This window comes from Podarcis liolepis (genome assembly GCF_965112155.1).
Source record: "Podarcis liolepis genome assembly, chromosome: Z".
NCBI lineage: Eukaryota > Metazoa > Chordata > Lepidosauria > Squamata > Lacertidae > Podarcis > Podarcis liolepis.
The window spans coordinates 25,226,483-25,250,091 of record NC_139570.1 but is presented as its reverse complement, the minus strand read 5'-3'; the positions used below and the strand labels follow the sequence as shown (position 1 = coordinate 25,250,091).

At 42.9% G+C, this 23,609-nt stretch overlaps 1 protein-coding gene across 5 annotated transcripts in view; it reads left to right on the top strand.

Annotated features, from left to right (window-relative positions):
• The window catches only part of COL4A6 (collagen type IV alpha 6 chain), a 172,621-nt gene that overhangs the window by 55,606 nt on the left and 93,406 nt on the right, over positions 1–23,609 (top strand). For all 5 annotated transcript variants that reach the window (XM_083484949.1, XM_083484946.1, XM_083484948.1 and 2 more), the window contains exon 4: positions 8,367–8,450. In XM_083484949.1, the coding sequence (XP_083341075.1) occupies positions 8,367–8,450 (84 nt within the window). The remainder of the gene's footprint in view (positions 1–8,366; positions 8,451–23,609) is intronic.

Here is a 23,609-nt window from a genome sequence, read left to right as displayed (position 1 = left end):
AACATAAGTACCAGAAGCTGCCTTAGTCAGACCATTAGCTCATCTAGCTGAGTATTGTCTATACTGGCCATTGGAAAGTAATAGTCATGTGTACATATATGTATCACACATACAGGAAATGCCAACTGCAGCATGGATTTAAAGCACTATGATGCCACTTTAAGCAGCCCTGTCTTCTCCCAAAGAATTATGGGGACTGTAGTTTGTTAAGGGTGCTGTGAGTTGTTAGGAAGGCCCCCTGTTCCTTGCACAGAATGACAGTTCCCAAAATTCCCTGGGAAGAGGAATTGATTGGTAAACCACACTAGGAATTGGAGCACTGGGGGGATTGCCACTTAAATCATGTTGATTACCATAGGTCTGGAAACTGGATATTGATAAATCTCTGCCTTGGAATGAAAAAGTCAGGTGTGTGCTCCACACTAGCTAGAAACCCTTGAAGGGGACATGGGAAATGGTCTTTTACTGAGCCAAACCATTAGCTCATCTTGCCTACACTCTTTGGTAGCAGCTTTCTAGGATTTCAAAGAGTGGACTTTACAAGAGCTTTCTTAGGATGCCTGGGATTGGACTTGATCCGTGGGGCATATAGAGTGGGGCTAGCATTTGTGTACCTGACAAGGACCCTGCCTCGTAAGAGGTCCACTGCCAACCCACAGAGCCACCAGGCCCGGCTGCTCCTAGTTCGCCTGCCCTCTTTGATTGAGCAAGCAGCAATGGTAGGAAAAAAGACGGAGCAGCAAATCCCTCTGGGTGGCCCTGCAGATCCGGCACAGAGGAACATAAGAAGGGAAGGGGCAGCTGGATCTGCGGCAAGGGGGTAGGAACTCAGAGGAGTAAAGGGTTGCTCTCATATGGGCATGTAGAATGTTGAAGCATGTTTTAACCTGTTTTTTAATTGTGTTTCTGACTTTGGTTTTGTTGTTTTTTAGTGTTTTAAAGGGTTGGCTATAGTGATAATTTTATTGCCTTGTTCTCTTTGTAAAACACTTTGAGATTGCTTTTACAATTCAACGGTGTATAAATTTTATGAAATAAATGTGGTTGAAAGAAAGATACCCATAAACTGTCATTCTCACACACCCCACACACATACCTGGGCATAGCCGGGGGGCAGCTGATCCCCCATCAAGTAAACAAATAAAAATACTTAGCTAACTGACCAATTGTGTCTCAGATGGCTCAGTTCTTTCCCCCAACATAAATCTCCCCCCCCCAAAAAACCCCCCACAAATCCTGGCTACCTAGGACTTTATCCAGGCAAAGCGGTAGCTATGCACTATAGATCATCGCTCACACTTTGCTTGGAGAAAGTCCTAGGTTCAATCTCTGATGTGCCCAGGTAGGAAGGGCTTGCCACCTGAAACTCGAGAGAGCTCCTAAAAATACAGGACTAAATGGATGAGGCATAGGGCAGCTTCCTAAGTTCCTATGTCATTTTGTGTTCTCTTGTCACAAGACAAGGTAAACTGCTTATAGGGGGTGGGGGAGCTGCGGATGTGCAAAGTATTTTATCCCATTCTGAGCTCAAAATCTCTGTATATTCTTCTTGTCATCCTCATGCGAGCCAATGTGCTGTAGCAGTTGCGGAGCCAGCCAAGAAGATCAAGAAAGAGTACATGCCTCCAGTTAATCATGAATATCACCAGTCGCACGCTGTCAGCCTAACCTACCCTGCAGGGTTGTTGTAAAGAAAATCATGGCCGGGGGGGGGGGTGACTTGCTTTTGTACTCACCATCCTGACCTCAGTGGAGGAAGGAAGGGTTGTGAATGCAATTTGGATGTAATCATTTGCTGTTGATATTTGTTGTTAATAAATAATGCACTGGCCAAGCACATTTTGTGGTTGAACACATTTCTAAAAGATCTCTACCTGACCCAAGGGAAGAGGTGTGAATTTGCCCAAAATGTGGAACTGGGGTGGAGGGTGGGGAGATTGTGTGAAACAAAGCATACAACTTTGCTTTTCTGCCATAATAAATACAAAGCTAAGTGAGAGAAGTAAATGTTTTCAGACTTGATTGGGCTGGCAGGTCTCCCTGTGCTCCTACAAGCGATGGTGGCGGAGATTGTCTGGGGCTAGTGACTCAGCAGACGGTCTAGAGTTCTAGGAGTATCTAATGCTAAATTAACTACATGACTTCCACCCAGAGTTGACACGGAACTGACCGTTCTAAACAAACTTGTCCCTGAAGAGGCAAAAATATAAACCACTCACAAGGCCAGTTTCAACACAATGCTTTTCCACCCTAGGAGTTGCTTTTGGACATGAGAACGTAAGATGAGTCCTGCTAAATCCGGCCAAAGGACACCCAATCCAGCATCTTCCTTTTTTCACAACAGCCAACCATAATAAGCTGAGAAGCCCATAAGCAGGACATTTGGACAATAGTGTTGTTTTCCAGTGACTGGTATCCAGAGTAATGTTCCCTCTGAATCTATAACAATTTAGAAAGATCCCTGTTGAAAACACTTTCGCTCATGTTTTTCAAGATAGGAGGGTCTGCCTTGTTCACATGCCTTGCAACATTTCACAGATCAAAAGAGGGACACAGTTTTAGCACCCCTGTTCTCATTCCGAAGATTACTGCCTGTTCATTTATTTACTTCTTTATTTAAAGCTTCGATACCCTGCCCTTTGACCAAAGAAGACTCCTAAATTAGCTTGCAAAAATCAGTAGTAAGATGGCCCCTGCAGTCAGGCTTACACTCTAAAAAGACATGGCACGTGAGGAAAAAGGAATGGGAGAGAAGAGGCAAGTTTTAAGCACGAGTTCTTAAAGTGATTGTCCTTCTGATGCTGCTACGTAATGTATGCAGGTTCTGACTGTCTAGGAAAGCAGTCCACCCACAAATAAGCACTATTTATCCCCAACAGATCTAAGAACAGAGCCGGTGAGAGTGCACTAAGCAGGCTAGGCTAATCTGGCCACACAGTTCCTCAAACAACTGACTCCATACCCTGTAATAGGGCTGTCCACTGCAGATTTAAAAGCCAAGACAGTGTTTGTTTTTCCTGATTGAAGAGATATTCACAAAACATAATTGTCCAATAATATGTGATTACAGTTCAAACTGTACCTTAGCAGCTGCAGTGTGCGAAGTGTGCTGTGTGGTGCTTTGGGTTTATTTGCATCTATTTAACTGTGTGCAATAAAGACAAAATACATCCCTCCCCCCTCCACATGATGCAGTGCAACTCCCAGACTGCGTGGGAAAGGAGTTAAACCCTGAAGAACGGTATTAACATCATGATAAACTTGCAATAACAGCATTTCAAGAAGGCATCATCAGAAGGAAAAACACAAGGACTTTCCTTTGTGGGTCATGAATCGGTGGGGTGGGGAAGATTACATCAACTGGGGGACATGAAAGTTTTCAGGGAGACCCTAGTCCATTCGAGTGACAGCTCCTCAATGGAGTATAAGAAGCACACCTTTTGCATTGGAAATCTACTGATAATTAGACTACAATAGCGGCTGGTCCAGAGAGTTGCTTATCATCCTCATTCTTCCAGCAGCATTTGATCCTATGAGTTCCTTCCCTACACACTGAAATTACTGGTGGAGCAACTCCAAAGCACTGCACCATTTATTCATGACTTTGTTGAGCTTAGGAGCTTGATTTTAGTATCAAATAAATGCTCAACTTCTTGTTTTTTATTGTAACATAATGACCATTGTTAGCAACCCCAAAGTGTAGTAGTAGGGAGTTACATCATACCATATACTGCACAAACAAAAAAAGAAATAACACGACCAATAGGACCACACCAATATGAATCAGGACATCCATGAGTTGGCATGGATGGTGAATGTTGGGCATCTTAAGTCCCTAGCTTAAGAAATAAACATGGCACAAAAGCATTATGGATCCTCCATCCATCTGGAGACATGCAATGTACAAGTTCCCCCGAAAGGCAGATCATTAATTTTATATGTCTAAAAGAATTAGGGTAAATCTGCATGGTAAGGGAACATCTGAACTCTGTTGTTTTTACCATCAATGACCCAAATAAATTCTTCTTTTTGTTGCCCTTCCTTCAAGGGGGCAGGATTTGTGAGGGAATTGAAACAAATATTTAAATACTAGGTTTTGACATAACAAAAAGAGTCAGCATCAACTGCGCTTCCAGGGGGAGGGTGTTCCATAAGCGGGATACCATCATAGGAAAGGCCTGTGCGGCAACAATAAGAGCCTCCTCCCCTCACCTCACACTGAAATACCCACCATCACCACCAGATGCCCTTATTAAAGTGATACATGTATGAAAATGGGCACATTTAATACCAGGTCCAATTTTGACCTTTGAAATTTGACAGAGATGCATCTGAATCATAATTTCAGGAGTATCTTTTCATGCAGTTTCTCCCTGATGTAGCACTTGAATTATTTGTTTATTTTCTCCTCCTCCTCTTTTCATGTCATACAATGCTACATAAAAATACACATATAAGCTAAGATTGGGGCGGGGGGTAGAAGACCCATGAAAACTTGACCAATCAAGTTCACTAGGTCTGAGGGTTGTGGTTTCATCTTGCTCAGAAACCACAGACCCATAATATATTTGGTTAAGGTGATAATCAAATCGTTGAATGGGGCTGCCTCATCTTTGGACCTGAAGACTGAGGCAATCTCTACAGTGCACCCCTCCCCAAAAAGAGGACAAGTTCCTGTTTTTCCTGAAGGTTTTGGTACATCATCAGTGCAAAAAAAGGAAAGCATGCTAAACTTAAAACTGTCCACTGTTTTTCAAATTGCATTCACACAAGAACGTATCCTATGGTGCTTGCCTCTGTAAATATTGCCCTGATTTCTGTAGCACCTTGTCTTTCTAAGCAGCCTTCACAAATTTGGTACCTTCAGATGTTTGAGGCTGTAACTCCCATCAGCTGCAGCAAACACTGACCTTTGTATGGTTAGTATTAATTAGGTGTCACTCTGGGTTTTTAACCAGGGTCACACCATAGTTAAAGCCAGTAGAAGGAAAGCATGGAGGATTTGTTATTGGCAGGGAGTTCAAATTCTGCAGCCCATCCCCTTACAGTGCAATCTTAACACATGTCCACTCAGAAGTAAATCTCATTCAGTTCAATGGGGCTTGTGCTCAGGCAGCTATGTATCAGATGACAGCCTTAATCACGGTCAAAGGACAGGCCACACTAGAAGCCCTAAGAATAGCTGTCATCTATTTTGAATGATGAAATGCAATGTGGTTGAACGGTTGGAACTGTTGCCTACCGAAATACGCTTAACCACTTGCACACACAAAGCGCAGATGCCTCAGAGTAGAATGCATTTTATAAAAAGATTTAAAGGAGTGCAGTGATGCCTGGAACGTTCTTCTGGATTTACCATGCATACATTTGGTTTCCTCCCCAAAATCGGGATCCATTCTAGAAAGCCAAGAGCAGACTTTGAAAGTCGACCACATTAGTATTAAGTGCAGGGCCGTTTGCTATTTAAGTAATTTGGGAGTGTCTGATGTCGGCTCCTTCCCGTAAATAAAATAACTTGTGTGACATGTAACACCTGGTCTTCCGCCAACTGGCTCCAGCGTGCTTCCTCCCCTTCTCAGGTTTCTTTCATTCACAAGTGAGCGGAATGACCTCTTGGTGCAGGGAAAGGAAAGGAAACTTAGAAGTGGGGTGTGAATATAACATTTTACAGGGATCATTAATCTGTCCCCCCTTTTTAATTTTTATTTGCATTTTCTAAAACAGGAACAGAGAGCATATTTAACCCCCTCCCATCCCCCTGTTCCACTTACAACTTCCTACTAAATGCAGCATGTATACATATACCATATGACTTCCCTTCCACACTTTTCCTGATCATTAATATGTTTTCAGTGGAAACACTTGATTTGGGCCTGCTCCACACTGGTTTGGAATCAATTGACCAACGAAGACATTTGTGAGTGGATTCAGATATTTATGAAATATGTATATGCAAAATAAGCTGCTCTGGAATGGCAGCAGCAAATTAGGTTAGTGAATCTGTGCAATCTGAGCCCATAGACCCTCTCCATGCCCTTTCAGCAGACACTGGAAGCTTCTGGTCTTTGAAATGAATAAAGATTTATAACCTGCTTTCTAATATTTTAAATACAATTTGCAAGGTGGCACACAATAAAGTTTGACAAACTAACAGCACATACAAAGACAGAAACAAGAGAAAATCACAAGAAACAAAACCAGATCAAGTAGGTAAAAGGGTATAAGTGACATCATGCTATCAAATAGAAAATAGCCTACAAAACACTCTGTGGCTAAAATCAGATTTTGTCATTCGGGGAACAGCTTGGGCAAATAAACACATTTCCAAAGAAAACTGTTTTGATTTCTTTCCCTGCTCAAGCCATTTTCCTGCATGAGGCCAAGGACAAGATTGTAACTCCTCCGTTCTGTGTACCAAAAGCCAACTGTATTGTCACTTGAAGCTTTCTCCCATGATACCAGCTTTGCATGGGGGTACAATGCAGATTACATATCACACACAGCTCTGTCAACTTTATGCCCCTTAGCATCTGCCCCTTAGCATCTACCACCTGAATCTGTCTCACTCTGCCCAATGACGGAGCTGGCTCTAGGCCTGCTAACAAAGCTTGGAGCTTCCAAAAAGAAGAAATGTTTCCCAAACCAACAGTTGATGTATGTAAAATCCAGAATAAATGTTGCACAAAAATGCATTCAAAAAATATGATCACAGGGGATTCTCCCCCTCCCTTTTTTTTTTAACGAACTGGTGTACAAGTGCACTGCCAAATATCCATGCGTAGCACTCATAATAAAACCAATTCAAGTGTTCCCAACCTTTAACATCAAATGTTAAGATTTCAGTACAGTATACTAGTTTCAATTTACAGGGCAATCCTCCACACCAGGGGTCAGCAAACTTTTTCAGCAGGGGGCCAGTCCACTGTCCCTCAGACCTTGTGGGGGGCCAGACTATATTTTGAAAATGAATTCCTATGCCCCACAAATAACCCAGAGAGGCATTTTAAATAAAAGGACACATTCTACTCATGTAAAAACACACTGATCCCCGGACCATCCACGGGCCGGATTTAGAAGGCGATTGGGCCAGATCCAGCCCCCTCTTTTTTCCTCCCTCCCCCCACCCTCCCACACAAAACCCACCCACCCCCACCCCCCGGCTTCCCTCAGTTCCAGTCTTTGGTTTCTCTGTCAATGCTGTTTTCTGCATGTTACAAAGTTGTATAGATCCTCAAACTATTTAGCTGATTATTTATCAATAAAAAGTTTGCGAATGTTTATTCAAAGCCAGCCAAGCAGTCCAGTTCGCTTTGTTGCGTCTTCAGATACTTTGTACAGGGTTCCCATTCATCTTTAAAGTCACAGTTATCCTTGTTCCGTTGCTTATATGTCAGTTTTGCCCGTTCTGCATAATCCATCAATTTTTCTTGCCATGATTCTTTAGTTGGGGTTTCTTCAGTCTTCCATCCTTGTGCTATTAAAACTCTCACGGCCGTTGTCACATACATGTAGATGTTTTTCAGCTTTTTGGGCAGATCTTTCCCTACAATCTGTAACAAAAACGCTTTTTAACAAATGTTAAATGGAACATTTTCTTCAATTTGTTGTATATCATTTCCCTTTTTTTTATTACATTACAATCCCACTACATATGATAAATGTCCCCTCCTTTTCCTTACACTTCCAACATATATTTGAACTAGTTTTGTACATTGATGGGAGTCATAATTCAACACCTGGTGGTCCCCACAATGGTTATCCCTGGTAGAAAGCATAGTGTGGCTTAGCATGAAATCATGATTATCACCACAATGACTTACTGTAAAGTGTATGCAGACGACTCTCAATTTGTGTGTGTATGATGCATGCCCAACCATGCATGCATGCGCCATGTTCGGCACCAGAAAAGGGTGGGGAAAGGGCAGGCTTACACGCACTCCACCGATGGGGGGTTGCTTGTATTGAAATTCTACATCTTTGGGCTTTAGTGTTTTAGGGCACTGTGTCCTGCTGTGAGTGGTTTTATTTATGTCAGCAGGATTTTAGGGCTGTAGGTGTACATTGCTGCAATAAGTGTTCTGTGATTTACTTATTATTTGGGGGGAGGAATTTGTATGCGGTATAAAAAAATCTTTTCGACTCTTTAAAGTCAGGACCCTTCATATCTTTCTGTTTCTCACAGTTTGAACTAGTGTTTTTTTAAAAGGTGCAAGTTGATATATTTGCGATCCAGTGAATTTCCAGGCACATTGCAAACATGTCAGAATGGTAATGAAACAAACCATTTCTTAGGTGCTGTATAACTGAAGAAAAAATTGGAAGGGAAAATGTTAGCTAATTATCATTTTTTATCCTTTTCCATACAGGGCGGGAAGAAATTTTATAATGGACCTTGTGGGGGTCGAGACTGCAGTACAGGCTGCCAGTGCTTTCCAGAGAAAGGTGGTCGGGTAAGTTGACTCTTTCTTCTTCTTTTTGGTGAAGGGAAACAGTGCCCAAGTTTCTTATCACAGCTGTCTTTTCTCTCAAAGAAAACAGAGCTAATATGCTTAAGACCCTGTCCAGTGGATTCATAAGGCGAGGAGAGTGAGGAAGAACAGCTGCAGGAGAACACCAGGCCCAGCCAAAACTTTGAAATCTCACATAGAAGACTTAAACCTTACAATCTCTGCACCAAAGCTGCAGCAGAGCCAGCCAGTTAACTGGAAAACAAAATACAGTAGATTCCTGTGTATGGACATCAAAAGAAACGTATTATTATTACAAAGTCCCTGGCTCTGTGAGCTTCGATGTCACCTATGAAGGGCCATTGCTCTTCTTATTTCTCCCTCTGGCCCCATCCACTTGATACATTTAAAACAGTTGCAAACCACGTTCAGACAGCCATAACTTCCCCCAAAATAATCTTGGAAATTGTAGCTTGTTAAGGGGTGCTGAGAGTTGTTAGGAGAACCTCAACACCCAGACAGAGTGGCTTAACAGTCAAGCCCTCTTACCTGGGAACTCTGCGAACTCTAGTTGTGTGAGGGGCGGGTGGCACAGAGCCTAGGACTTGCCGATCAGAAGGTCAGCGGTTCAAATCCCTGCAACGGGGTGAGCTCCCGTTCCTCGGTCCCAGCTCCTGCCAACCTAGCAGTTTGAAAGCAGGTCAAACTGCAAGTAGATCAATAGGTACCACTCTGGCGGGAAGGTAAACGGCGTTTCAGTGCGCCGCTCTGGTTCTCCAGAAGTGGCTTAGTCATGCTGGCCACATGACCCGGAAACTGTACGTCGGCTCCCTCGGCCAATAAAGCGAGATGAGCGCCCTCTTACCTGGGAACCCTCTTACCTGGGAACTCTGTGAACTCTAGTTGTGTGAGGGGTGGGTGGCACAGAGCCTAGGACTTGCCGATCAGAAGGTCGGTGGTTCGAATCCCTGCAATGGGGTGAGCTCCCGTTGCTCGGTCCCAGCTCCTGCCAACCTAGCAGTTTGAAAGCAGGTCAAAGTGCAAGTAGATCAATAGGTACCGCTCCAGCGGGAAGGTAAACAGCATCTCCGTGTGCTGCTCTGGTTCTCCAGAAGCGGCTTAGTCATGCTGGCCACATGACCCGGAAGCTGTATGCCAGCTCCCTCGGCCAATAAAGCGAGATGAGCGCCGCAACCCTAGAGTCGGTCATGACTGGACCTAATCGTCAGGGGTCCCTTTACCTTTAATAACTCTCATTAAACTTCAACAAACCATAGTTCCCAGGATTCTTTTGGGGAAGCCATGGCTGTTTAAAATAGCGTAGGCCTCTTTCTACATGTTCCTGGAAATCTAGTTCAGGCCTAGTTTATATATGGAGTTTAGTGGCTAATAGGACTCTTTTTTTCCTTTCTCTTTTTTGATCCACTTTGGACTGAAAGTTGGAAGATTGGGTATTTTAAATGCTGCGTCATGGCAAAAGATTCCTTGCATACAGCTAAACCCTTCTTTGTCGACAAGAGTAGTGGTTCCTTCTTGTACCCAGTGTGTGGATCTCACATGTTCTAGTTTAACATGCACACCTGGTGTTTGCAACATGCTACTTTCTAGTCTTCCAGAATCTGGTGCCTTCCAGATGTTTTGGACTGCAACTCCCATCAGCTGCAGCCAGCATGGCCATGATCCCATCAGCTCCAGCATCGTGCAGCTGTGCTGGCTGGTGCTGATGGGTGTTGCAATCCAAAATAGCTGGTTGGGGCAGGCTGTAATAGACCCTTTCTCCTTTGGTCCAAATCACGTCCATCTCCTTGAACAATACTTCTGACGAATGATGTAATCATTGACGGATGTACTGGGTGTCATCATCCTGTCTCTTTCCATTGCTTGGGTTCAGCTGGATTGTTTGAACTGGACGCATCGCTGTTGACCTTGCAGTTCAAACTCTTGGTTTTATCCTTTGTGAAGATGTCACAAAGATTTTGATTTGTTTTCACAACTGACCTGGGAACTTGGATGAACTTTTACTTTTATTTCTTGTGGGTTCTAAACTATTAGGTCTAGTCATTGCTTTAAAATTTTGGGGGTGACATGGTGGGGAGGAACACCCTTCCCTAGAAATTCCAGCTCCCATAAACAAGAATTGGAGGGGACTTTTATAGCAGCATGGAAGCATGCAATTAGCTCAGTTCAGGTATCACTGAAACCATAGTTTAGCATAACAACAGAGATGCAGTGAACCTCATACTTCAATGCCCTCCTGCCTGCCTTCTCCAGTGTGGCCCCAAGGAAAAGTTCAGAAACTTTTCTTCCAGTTTAGATTAACTGCACTGTATCATTGTTTTATTTTAATTTGACAAAAAATATTTTTAATTGACAAAAACCTCTACGTGGTTTAGAAAAAACAGTATAAAATATTCATTAATAACACCAATAAGACCGAACATTAAAGCCATATATGAGTGTATGTAATAAAGTGACATATTAACATGAGGGTTGCATAATGGAAAAGTTTTTTGCAGGCTTCAGAAACAATATAGTAAAGGTGCCTGCCTAACATCAGTGGGCAGGGAGTTCCAAAGTGTAGGTGCTGCCACACTGAAGGATCGATTCCTTGCAAGTGCAGAGCATCCAACTAAGAGCAGACCCACTGAAGTCAATGGACCTAAGTTTGCCATGTCCATTAACTTCATTGTGTCTACTGTAAGTAGAACTAGCATTGGATGAAGGGCAGTATAAAAATTAAATAAATAATAATGATAATGATAATACTGCCATTAATGCAGATTAGAACCTCCACCCAGAAGTGTAGGTTGAAATCCCACTCTTTCACCATTGCTAATGCTCTGCATTTGTGTGGGTGGAATTGTCCAAATAATTAACCAGCATGGTAAAGAAATTGGGAATAAAGCCCATAGGACCACTTGGTTCTTCTTACTGGGCCAAGGGTGGGCACCTGGGAGCCTCCAGATGTTGGTGTATGCAATGGTTGGGACTTATGGGAGTGGGCGGGTCCAACAGCATCTGGAGTTCCACAGGTTTCCTGCCCCTGCTGTAGCCGGTGATAGGGTTTGAATTTGGTGCAGTGGGAAATTCCAGAAACTCTCCCTGTGTGTGAAAGGTGCTTGTAGATGAGAACCAGATAGCTTAATTAAAGCTGTGCTCTGAAAGAAACAATCAGCAGAAGCTGCAAAAGGAATGTTGCGGATTTTCCACCTGGTTGCCATTCACTCTTTGACCTGTAGCCTTAGGCGAGCTTAGCCCCTGAGCTGTTGCTGTTGCTGTTTTCGCCCCCACTTCTTCTTCAAGCAGTTGGTGAGCGTATTACCAGACAAGCCTTGCGGAGGAGGAAGTGGGAAGGTTTCCCCCTGACTCTGCTCTTTTTGGGCCATTAAGGAACGGAAGGGGCTTTGCACAGGCTCACCCACACAGCTGGCGATGCATCCTGCATGGTGCTCTGTGTTCTGTCATGTATTTTTCAATGCTTGCACAGCTTGGAGCAGCCCCTCACCTCCCCCTGCCCTTCCTTCTCCCATACCCAATCTCCTGAGGCCTGCTCTCTTATCTGGGAAGATAACTTCTCTAAACATCACTGGAAATGTTCTATATGGTCCTCTTACATCCTATCCCAGCCCCAAAAAGTACAGGTCATGTGAACTTCGCTTTAATTTTTTCTCTGTCTTTGGCAATGCAACATTTTCTCAGGAACTGAACAATTTGTAATGAGGTGGGTTATGTCCTCTTATCTTCTGCCAGGAGGAGAGAGCCTGTGTGGCTTCTGAATGATCTTTTTAAATCAGCCATAAGGGAGGGGGGTGTCAGGTGACCGTACCCCAATATTGAAAAAATCCATTAGGGGGTGGGCCCCCACAGCCTGGCCCTAGTCCTACTGTCAGCATGCACACTTGCTTCACACCCCTTTGTTGGTACATTTGTTTTTCTTCTTCTTCAGCATTTCATGTCCATCTTTGGATAGATGCCTTGTTCAAGTTCTCTCTCGCATGCTCTGTTTCTTTTCCATATCCACATTAGTTGTAGATCATCCACCCATCACATGGGTGGTCATGCCCTCTGTCTTTTGAAATTGTAGGGTCTCCATGCGAACATTGCTTTATTCTATCAGCCTGAGTCATTTCTTGCCACATATCCTGCATATAACCATTTTAACTTCACATAGTTTTCTATTACATCTGTACCTTTTGATCTTTGTTGTATCCAGTTATTAGCTTTTCCGAATTTTAATGCTATTCCTAAAACTGCATGTTCCATGGCATGTTGTGTTGTTCTTTGCGCCATAATATGCATATATTTCATATTTCAAATCTAAGGATATGTTTTAATTTAGTTATTTACAACTGTATTATTATTATTATTATTATTATTATTATTATTATTATTATTATTATTATTATTATTATTATTGTTATTATTATTATTATTTTATATCCCACCTTTTCCCCAGCTTGGATCATATGTTTGAAAACATTGATATATAATACAAAGTAATGGGGGGACTAGTTAAAAACAATTATTAAAATACATCATAACACATTTAGAACCAGCAATTAAAATTCAGTTTGCCCAGTAATCAATATCATCTGCACCTTAGCTTCCAAAGACATGTTGAAATAGAAAGGAGTTAGCCTGCTGGCAGAAGGATAACAAAGAGGGAGCCAGTTTACCTGGTTTTGGGATCGAATTCCATGATATGGGAGCAGCCCCAGCAGTTACTACTGAACTGTGTCACTGATGTTGATAGGACTGAAAGAAGATGTTAACCCTTAGCACCTAAGAGGGAGATGTGATTTTTCAGGCCTGGGGCCAAGCCATAGAGGTCTTTATAGGTCATAACCATAACTTGGAATTGTGCCCCCAAACAGACCAGTAGCCAGTGAGGTTGTTTTAACAGAGGAGCAGCATGCTCTCTGTAACTGGCTGGCATTTAGCAGGCATTTGAAGGAGACCCAAATGCATACCAGGAGCTTCTCCCAAAGCCTAGAACAGGGGTTCAGAACTTGATCTGATAAATAGGCCAGACCCCAACCTCCCCCACCCCTTCCAGGTCATTTTTACCACCCATCTGCCAGTCATCTGCCATCATTGTAATGTCATGTGACAGCGATAAACTCACAAGGGGACTGCTGAAAGTGAACCCCTTTGAAGGTACACTTTAAGTACCAATCAGCATTGGCAATGCATCCTCTTGGTTGTGCTGGAGAATTCCCAGACTGCCAGCTGTTCCTTTGCAGCTGCACTCTTACACATGACATCAGGTGTGGGGACATCAGGTGTGGGGAAAATGTCCTCTTGGCCAAACTGAAACCTGTGCCAGGTGCGGGCTGGAGGTTCCCCACCCCTGGCTTAGAACCTCTTATGCAGCCAGCTAGGCCCATTTATTCCTCTGCTCACCTGCACCAGCTGCTCTGCTGAGGTGTAATACCCGCAATATTGCATGAGGGCACTGCAGTGCAGCAAACATGGGGCCAATCCTCTAAGACCCATCTCAGTGGAGTAAGGTGCCTGGGTCCAGCTATCTGAGTCACCAAATAAAGCCACCTGTCAGCTTACAAACTGACTGTTGTGCAGCTGTGCAGCTGCTTCTCCAAGCCTAATCTGTTTGCTTCATTGCCCCCCTTTCCTTCACCCCAGAATCCCCCCAAAACTGTTTTCCTGCCTGTTCCCTTAACTGCTTTTCTGGTTTTGAACTTCATTTCCCCCTAATTCATTTGTCCTCTACCTCCCTTCGGTTGCTTTTCAAGAATAGGTATTGGGACTCTCAAAAGTAGGTCCCATCTTCTATGCATGGAACCCCATTGCTCTTCCCTTCATGGGAGATGCAGTTAGGTCAGGAAGCCTCTAGTTACTCAGTTTCTCATTTTTAATCAAGCCACAAAGCTTTGGTTACTAGCTTTAGAAAAAAGCCGGGATATTAAACCAAATTCAAATAATGGTTTAATATCCTGGCTTGTTCCAAAGCTGGTAACCACAGTTTCTTGGATGAACCAGGAAACTATTGTTAACTGAAGACATCTCAATTTGTTTCTTTGTTGCTCATGCAAAGGGTCTGCGTCTGTGGGCAAAAGGCTTATTCAGGTCTCAGGTTACTGAGTCAATATATGATTGTCTGAACACAGTCAATGTTGCTGCATTAAAAAAAAAATCTTTTAGGAAATTGCATTGTAAAAAAAAAAAAAAGAACCCAATAAGATAACCTTTTCTGATAATGCACATCTTCTAATCCATAGCAAATGTTAGTGTTTGTCAGAGAGATTTAAGTCTAGCCAGTAAAAGAATCATGATATATTTTTCTCCCAATGGGTAAACATAAAAGTGGGGTGGGGGGGGGAAGAGAGTAATACTGTTGTTTTACTTGGGGGTTACAATTATCTTCAAAGTAAAGAAGTCCCGACCATCTGTTAGCTGTTATTCAACATGCATTTGGCAAAATTTCAGGTGAAAATGAGGTAATAGTAAGTCAAACAAACTTGCTATGCCAATGTTGTTTTTATTAACAACCACCAAGACCTTTTTTTTTCTAATTTCCAAAAACGCTCACTGCTGCCAAATGGGGCATTAAGCAATTAGTGTACATTTCCTCCCTCTCCCACTCAGTACAAGGAGTCCCAGCCATTAGCTGGATATGTGTGCGTGCCTATAGTGGTGAAATAAAAATTGTACATTGCAGCTGCTACCCTACCCCATTGCAGTTGTGCAATCAAGACAGGATCCGTGTACGTGTAGGTTGTGGTGAGAGTTCTGCAAGCCTGGAGAGCATGTTTGCCAAGACATCTCAAGGACCAGGCGCTGCTGGTCATATCTTGCTCTCAAACATCTGGGTGTTTGGTCAGGATGACTCTTGAAACAGGCCATTTGTTGATCTTCCTGGCTGTCAGTGCCTGTAATGAAACAGTGAGAGCCCTTGGGCTGCCTCTGGAGACAGCTGCACTGTTCTCCACAGTCAGATACAGGGCTGCCTACTCCCATGTAGACATTCCTCAAATGGGAGCCAAGTGTGCCATAGTTGCATCTGGCAGGCTAAAAATGGGAGCTGCCAGGCTAGAAATGGCTCTGTGCCCACCCCCACCCCCATCCAACCACCTGTGCAGTAAACTTACCAAAGCTGCAGGTCACACAGCATCTCCCTTGTCTGTAATGATTCTGCCCTCCTAGGCTGGCAACTGGGTCTTCTCAATAGGAAGGGCTCTCAGGGCTACCTGTTCAGGCAACAATAATCTTTCCTAGCTCTAGTTTTTGATCTGCTAGCTCTTATCCCTGGTTTGAGTCCTGGCTCCCATTCCATTGGTGCTTAGAGTTCAGCTCACAACACATTCTGGTGCTTTGCAGCCAGCATAGCACGCTGCACTCCTTTTTCTGTAGTACTATACATAAAACGCAACTGTTCCCATCCCTGCAAAAACTCCGAAACCTTGCGGGTGTTGGGGGAAACCAGATGAAAATCCATAACTTTAGCAAAAGGGGCCGTGCTGTTCATACAGCTGCATACACATGGCTTATCTGTACTGAAACCAATTTTAAAACCTTTCCCATCTTAAATGAGGACATCTCAAGTGCTTGCTTTTGAAATGGCCTCAAAGCCTGGTTTGCAAACTGTGATCTTTGGAGCAGTTCCAGGGCGTCTTGCAAATTGCTTCTGGAACATTTGGCAATACATCTGTTGCTCTGCAAACCCTGTTGTTTCTTGTGAGTGGTGGTCTTGCTAAGGAACCATGCACTACTTTTTCTTTTCCTTTCCTTTCCTTTTCTTTTTTTGCTTGCTCGTAGATGAGCTCACTAGAAGGAAGGGACACCAAAGCATTGGAATGCATTAGATGTGCATTGCCTTGTGCTGGAGGGGAAAGGATGTTAGTAGAACACTTTACTCAACATGCACTTGGCATTTGTACTGCCCTGCTGTTCAGTCCCCTAAGCAGTTTCTTTCAAAAACTAAATGCTAAATCCAATAGTGGATGCGTAGGATGTTGGTCAATCGCATAGGAACATAGGGGGCGGAGCCTGGGAGACCAGGGTTCAAATGCCCACTTGACCATGAAGCTCATTGGGTGGCCTTGCCACTGCCTCTCAGTGTAACTTTCCTCTCAGGCTTGTAGCGGGGATTAAATTAGAGTGAGGAGAGCTGTGTGTGCCCCCTTGAGCTCCCTAGAGAAAAATGGCAGGATATAAATGCAAAAAATTAATAGATCTTACTAAGGCAGACCAATTGGGCCATCAATCTCAGTACTGTCTATATCCGCCTTTCTCAACCTTGTATCCCCAGATGTTGTTGGACTACATATCCCATCTTACCTAGCCAGCATGGCCAGTGGTCAGGGATGATGGGAACCGTAGTTCAAGAACATTTGTGGACCCAAGGCTGAGAAAGACTGTTCTTTACTGAATCACAGTGGATCTCCAGGGTTCCACATGGGGAACATCTTCATCTCTACCTTGAGATGCTGGGATCTTCTGTTTGCAAAGTTCTGCCACTGAGCTACCCATACCTCCCTTCCCATATAAGTAACTTTTCAAAGATAACAAGAGCCATCGTAGTCTGAAAATTATGTGTACACTGGATGTGTTAGCATACCTGCCAACATTTCTCAGATGAAAATGGGACATTTTTCACTCCTCCACCCATTTTTGTCCCTCACCCCCACAGAGCCTTTCCACTACCACTTCACCAACAGAACAAAGCACACATGGCCTCCAGCATCCTGAGATAACCCCTTAATCTCAATTTTACTTTGTTTTATTCTTTGGTAGATTTACAAAAAGAAAAGCACACACCAATAAATAAATTTTAGAAAGGGGCAAGACAAGACATAGATACACAAAGCAGTTAATGTTAATAATAATAATAATAATACAAGACTCCTTTCACTCTGCTCCCGCTTTCTTTCTGCCCAGGGCAGCCCTGCCCTTTGCCTGCCCCTCAGAGCCACACGTCATACGGTGCTGGGCCTTGTCAGTGGTAGCCTCTCCTCCTCATCTAGCAGCCACTACAAGCTGCCCAAGGGAGGAGGCCAGCAGTGGCAGCCATGGAGAGGCAACGGGCTGATCCTTCACAGCGGCTGCCACCATAATTCAGGACAAGCACTGGCTCATCCTCCTCCTTGAGCTTGGCAGTAGCAGCACTGGCAGGGTAAATAGGGACATTCCAATATCAAATCAGAAGCCAGGGTGACTTTTGTAATTCTGGGGATGTCCCTGGAAAATTGGGGCACTTGGAGGACATGTGTCAGGGTGTAAGAATCGAACCAGGTCTGTGCATTTAGTTGAACATTGAATGTTTGAACAAAATTAAACTGAGGCTGTGGAATCCCTTCCCATTCTATTCCTGTGCCACACCTGACCTGGCAGTTTAATTGAGTCATTGAATTAATAAAATGAAATGAAATGAAACAATTTGGTGCATTAATTCAATTAACAATTAAATCATTAATTGTTGGGATTGATAGCCTGCCTTCAGTCAAATTTGGGGTGGCTTATAAAATTCTGGGATGGCTTATAAAATTCTGGTTTGGTATTTAGCGAAGTTCTACTCAAGAGTCATGCTGATGGATTTCAGTGGGTCTACTATACAGTGGTACCTAGGGTTACATACGCTTCAGGTTACAATACGCTTCAGGTTACAGATTCAGCTAACCCAGAAATAGTACCTCAGGTTAAGAACTTTGCTTCAGGATGAGAACAGAAATTGTGCTCCGGCGGCGCGGCAGTAGCAGGAGGCCCCATTAGCTAAAGTGGTGCTTCAGGTTAAGAACAGTTTCAGGTTAAGAACAGACCTCTGGAATGAATTAAGTACTTAACCCGATGTACCACTGTATAACTTTGAGTGATTATCTTTACAGGACATTATGGTACTTTTATTTTCCCTCGAAAGTTTTTTTAAAAAAGATTTTACTTAAGTCTGTAATTTTATTTCTTGCTCGGATATCTGTGTTAATAGGAAATGGAATGCCGAATGATATAGACAGCTAATTGTGGGTCTTTGAAGGGTTTATTGGAAACATTATTGGAAATCTTGCTGATATCTTCCTAGCCCCCCACTGTGCCATCAATGAGTAAATGGAAGATGCAAAAGGAAGGAAATACGTTAAATACATAAAGTGCTTAACAACTTGGGACCAGCTTCCCTGAGATAAACTTACCCCATATATGCCCACTTGAACACTTCAGTCTGCAGAACTATCACTGCTGCAGGTACCACATAATATCTGTTCTGCATTTGTAAGAAACCAGTCTTTTAGTATGGCAGTACCTACACTTTGGAATTCCCTGCCGATTAACATTTGACAGGCCTCTTCAGTGTACTTGTACTGGTGCCTGCTAAAAACATTTTTGTTTAGACAAGCCGACACAGATTTGTAGAATGCTGGTGTATGTTTTAATTGGTTTTTAGGTTATCTCTGATCTTTTTCTTTTTGTAAGGTTTTAGATAGCTGCTTATACTGATAATTTTCTTGTTTTATTCTTCTATAAACCTCTGTGAAGGGTGTTGTAGGTTGTTGTTTTTTTACAAACAAGCAATGTACAAATTTTATGACAGAAATAAATTTTACTGGAGAATCTAGGCAGAAGTATATACGAATGTAGGGTTAGGCCCTTCTTCTGAAGTTAGGTCCTCAGAAGAGAGTATCAGAAGCAATAAGGGTGTAGAGCCATCCATTTAGACAGCCACAAGGGCAAAAGTCAAGCTGAAAGCCAGGAAATAAAAGCTTCGCCAACAAGCCTCAGTGCCAGAAACTGCAAACCTAATTAGGCTGTGAGGAAGTTCACCCGCCATAAAAGCCTGCAGCCAAGCTAAGTTCATAGTCAAATGGTTAATCCAACAAGTTCATTGTGGTGCCAGTTGGCTTGGAGCAAATAGGATGTCTGTCTAAGGATCTTCCTAGAAAATAAATAATGTTTGTATCTGTGATGCAAGGCAAAAGCGTTCTTCAAAGAGGAGAGAGAGAGAGAGAGAAATTGTGGATTTGAAGCAGACTGGAACGTATCCTGATACAACAATGGCTTTCATAATGCTAATAATGCCAGGAAAGGTCTTTAAGATGCGTTCCAAAGTGTGTTTAGTAAATGTGTGCTAATGTTGCATAACACTGAAAGGAAATGCCAGAGGAAAAATCACAAGTAACGTATTGCAGAACAGTGTATTTAACGAGTTACAACCTGTATGCTATTACATGCCTTCAATTTGTTTAAATTAATGAATCAATAGGTTAGAAGGACAAGACAACAAAGAGAAGCTGTATGCCTCTAAGAACATTGTCCAAACTTGGCAACATTTCTTTGGCATGATCTGATAGTTGCCACTTCCATTTTGGACCTAATGATTATTCTTTTTAACTTCTGGCTGGCAAGAGGTAGATTCTACCTAGAGCCAACTTTGATCAATGTGAAGACTTGTTTCCCCCCAGCCTTCTATGAAAAGGCTTGGCCTGGCCATCGGTCCATCATGACTTATACACATGATGGTTCCCAAACAGCTATGTCAGTCCCTTCTTGTTCCTTCTACAGCAAGGATGGGGAACCTGGAACTCTCCGGATTTTGCTGAATACAACACCCATTATCCCTGGCCATGATGGCAAGGCTGGATGGGAAGTGAAGTCCTACAGTACCTGAAGAACCACGTGTTCCCCGCCCTTGTTCTACTGGAACACCTTCTTCTTCTTCTTCTTCTTCTTCTTCTTCTTCTTCTTCTTCTTCACCTCTGAGGAAACAACCTGGACCTTTGGCATTGGCGAGATGGATGCTTAAAGTTTTATTCTACTCTCCAAGTCAGGCATCCTCAAACTTGGCCCTCCAGATGTTTTGGGACTAAATTTCCCATCATCCCTGACCACTGGTCCTGTTAGCTAGGTATGCTGGGAGTTGTAGTCCCAAAACATCTGGAGGGCCGAGTTTGGGGGTGCCTGCTCCAGGTAGTCTATCAAGCAGGGGGACATGGGGGAATCTTGGTGTCCATTTGTAACTTCTTGCTTTGGTTAAGTTATGATGAGTTTTTGGGCTAAGTTAGCTACTCCAACTCGAGCCAGTGACTTTGGTGGTCCAAGTTGCCCTGGACTGTTTCCTCCAGTGTGATGTTGTTAAGTATCAAGCATGACATGCATGTTTGAAATTGATGAAATGAGAGGACTAAGGTATTTTCATGGTTTTTCCACATTTTCCTTGCACGTCTCAACCCCACTGAACAGAGCTTGTTTTGTCAAACATTCAGCCTGAACCAAACTTAGAATAATACAAATTCCAAAAGGATAGCCATGTTAGTCTCCTGCAAGAAAAATAAGTGTCTTGTCTTGTGGCACCTGGTTTAAAGAGTAGCAAACCAAATGTGATATAATCCTTCCCACTTTGTAAGGAAGAGACACTCCTGCAGCTGCCACTGTTTATTGTGCTAGTGCTACACTTTCACCCAGATTGTTCATCTTTATTAATTGCCATGTAATTGATCACAGCTCTGAAAAGCATATCTGTGCTAAACAATATATGACCTTGCTTGACTTTATAATGTCACTTTTATTATTTTAGATACAAATAAAAAATTAAGTTACGGTTCCTAAAACTCTTTGGCACATTTAAGTTATGTTTTTTGTCTAAAGTTGTGTAGGTGGACTTTCCAGCTGGTGTTTTGATGTTCATTTTAATTTTGCCACCATTTGGTGCATGCGTTCCCACCCACCCCACCTGCATACATTTATTTTTTTTTTTAAATGGAATTTTGTGAGTGGCAAATCAGACAATCATTTTCAGAAGGAAAAGAATCAGAACCTTGATGCCGAAGATGCTTATCACAAGCTGTTGGGGCGAAGGGTCTGGGTTTCCTGCAGCTGCTCTTGAGTGCCTTACTAAGTTATTTGAACAGCAAAACTGAATTTTAAAAAAGGTTCTGAATGTGTCCTTCTGGTGGCATATCTAGTTGCAAAGGTTTTTCAGGAGAGGCAATGATGTTCTTAGAAAGCCAGCTTAGAACCAAACAGTAACATCTTTAATACCCCTGATTTTCATCCAGATAAATATATCATGTGGCACAAACTTTCCATTTAAATCAGCTAGTGGTTTTTTTAAAAATAGGTTTATTGGTTCTCCAAATTCCATGTAATTATTTAAAACCATCTTCAAAGAAAGATGGTTAATGAGATAGCTCAAGATGAGATGACTACAAGTGCTTTTGGACATGTCAAGAAATACATCAATGTGGCTGAGATTATCTGGTCAGATGTTATAATACTGTGTGCTTTAAAACTAACTCTTGAGTTTTGTTTTTAAATAGTTGTCTGCTTACGTTCTGTAGCTGGTAACATCTGCTCTCAAGGCAACGCTGTCTTGAACATCTAATTATTTTTCATGCATCTGTTATCACCATATCTGACACGACTTTATTCAAGCTACAACAGATGTAATTACTGGCATAACCTTAACTATCCAAATTAATTTTTTGTCCTTAGTTGTTATGATCTTGCACAGTTACTGGGTCTTCATGTCTCTGATCATGTTCTGGATGTCTCCCAGTTATCTATTATCATTAACAGCATCTCTGTATCATTCAATAAGACTGTTCTTTTTTACTATTATTCTGTGATTATTATTGTATTTTGAAGTTTTGTTGTTTGTAAAACATCAAAATACAATATTATTCTTCTTTGGTGATCACTCGTAGCCAAGTAAGATTGTCTTCCATGAATATGGTCTTAACAGTGTGTCCCTAAGTGACTGTGGAGGCCAATTCTGGATCCACACATCCTTCCACAGTGGGGACATAGGTTTCTGGGTGGGAGTTGATCATGGTGAGGATTTGCCAAACGTGCCTTCCACAGAACAGAAATAATAATAATAAAAAAATCAGCATTAGATAAGTGTCATAGTTCATTGGTAGAGCATCTTAGGAGTGAAAGGCTGTATCTTAGTGGCTAGAGCATCTGCTTTGCTTGCAGAAGGTCCTCAGCATTTCCAGGTAGGGCTGAGAAAAACTCTGAAGCATTCTGTGAAGCATTCTGGATAACTATACAGTGGTACCTCGGGATGTGAACAGGATCCATTCTGGAGCCCCGTTTGCATCCAGAAGCAAACGTAACTAGCGACGGCACGTCTGCACACACATGTCACTTTTCGCCACTTCTGCGCATGCGTGTGACGTCATTTTGAGCGTCTGTGCATGTGCGAGTGGCGAAACCCAGAAGTAACGCGCTCCCTTACTTCCGGGTTGCCGTGGAGCGCAACTCGAAGCACATTCAACCCGAGGTATGACTGTACAGCAAAACAGCATACATAAAACATCAATGGATTTACAAGCTCAGCATTTAAAATCCTCAGAAAATAAAAGTTATTTGCTTGGTGCCAATAAGAGTGCATAGAAGGTGCCAGACTAGCCTCTCTGGGGAGGTATTCCATAACCAGGTTGTGATCTAAGAAGGTCCTTTCACAAATAGCTGCCTGTCACTCCTGGGTTGGTAGCAGATACCTGGAGATGGGCCACTGATGATTACCTTGGGATCCAGTAGATATATGTTGTAGGTGGTGATCCTTCCAATAAACTGGTCCCAAGATGCTGAGGCTGTGATTATTTTGTGTGGACCAGGGCTGAGGAACCTGTGGCTCTACAAACACTATCGTTGGGTTATAATTCCTATTATCCCTGACCTTTGTCCATACTGACTGGGGCTGATGGGAATTAGAGTATGACAACATATGAGTACAGGTCCCCCATCCCATGTGCACACTTAGTACCGGGGAGCTTGAAGGAGCACCTATCTCCATATCGTATCTACCCGTACATTAAGATTTTCAGTGGAGGACCTCTAGAGTGCCATGCCCTGTCGTGTATTCTCATGACATTGAAGAGGCATCATCTCTCTGGGTCTAGAGTGTAGAGACTGCTGCACCTCGGGACTGGTGAGGTGGAAGGCAAAGAGGCCAACAGTAGTTAGAGCCAGGGCCAATGACAAGCAGAGCCAACTAACTCTAGTTTAGTCCCCATCCTACTCCCTGGCGAGTCCCACAAGGCAACACTGAGATTAAGAAAGAGGTAGCTGAAAAGCTGTCTCATTCCCTGGACTGGTTGCAAATAAGAAGGCAGGCAGAAGTTAGTGGGGCAGTGTTGTCCCATTTGCCTAATGGGTCCACTGATTATAGTTTCAACAACTGTTCCATCATCTGTCAGGGATGCAGTAGTT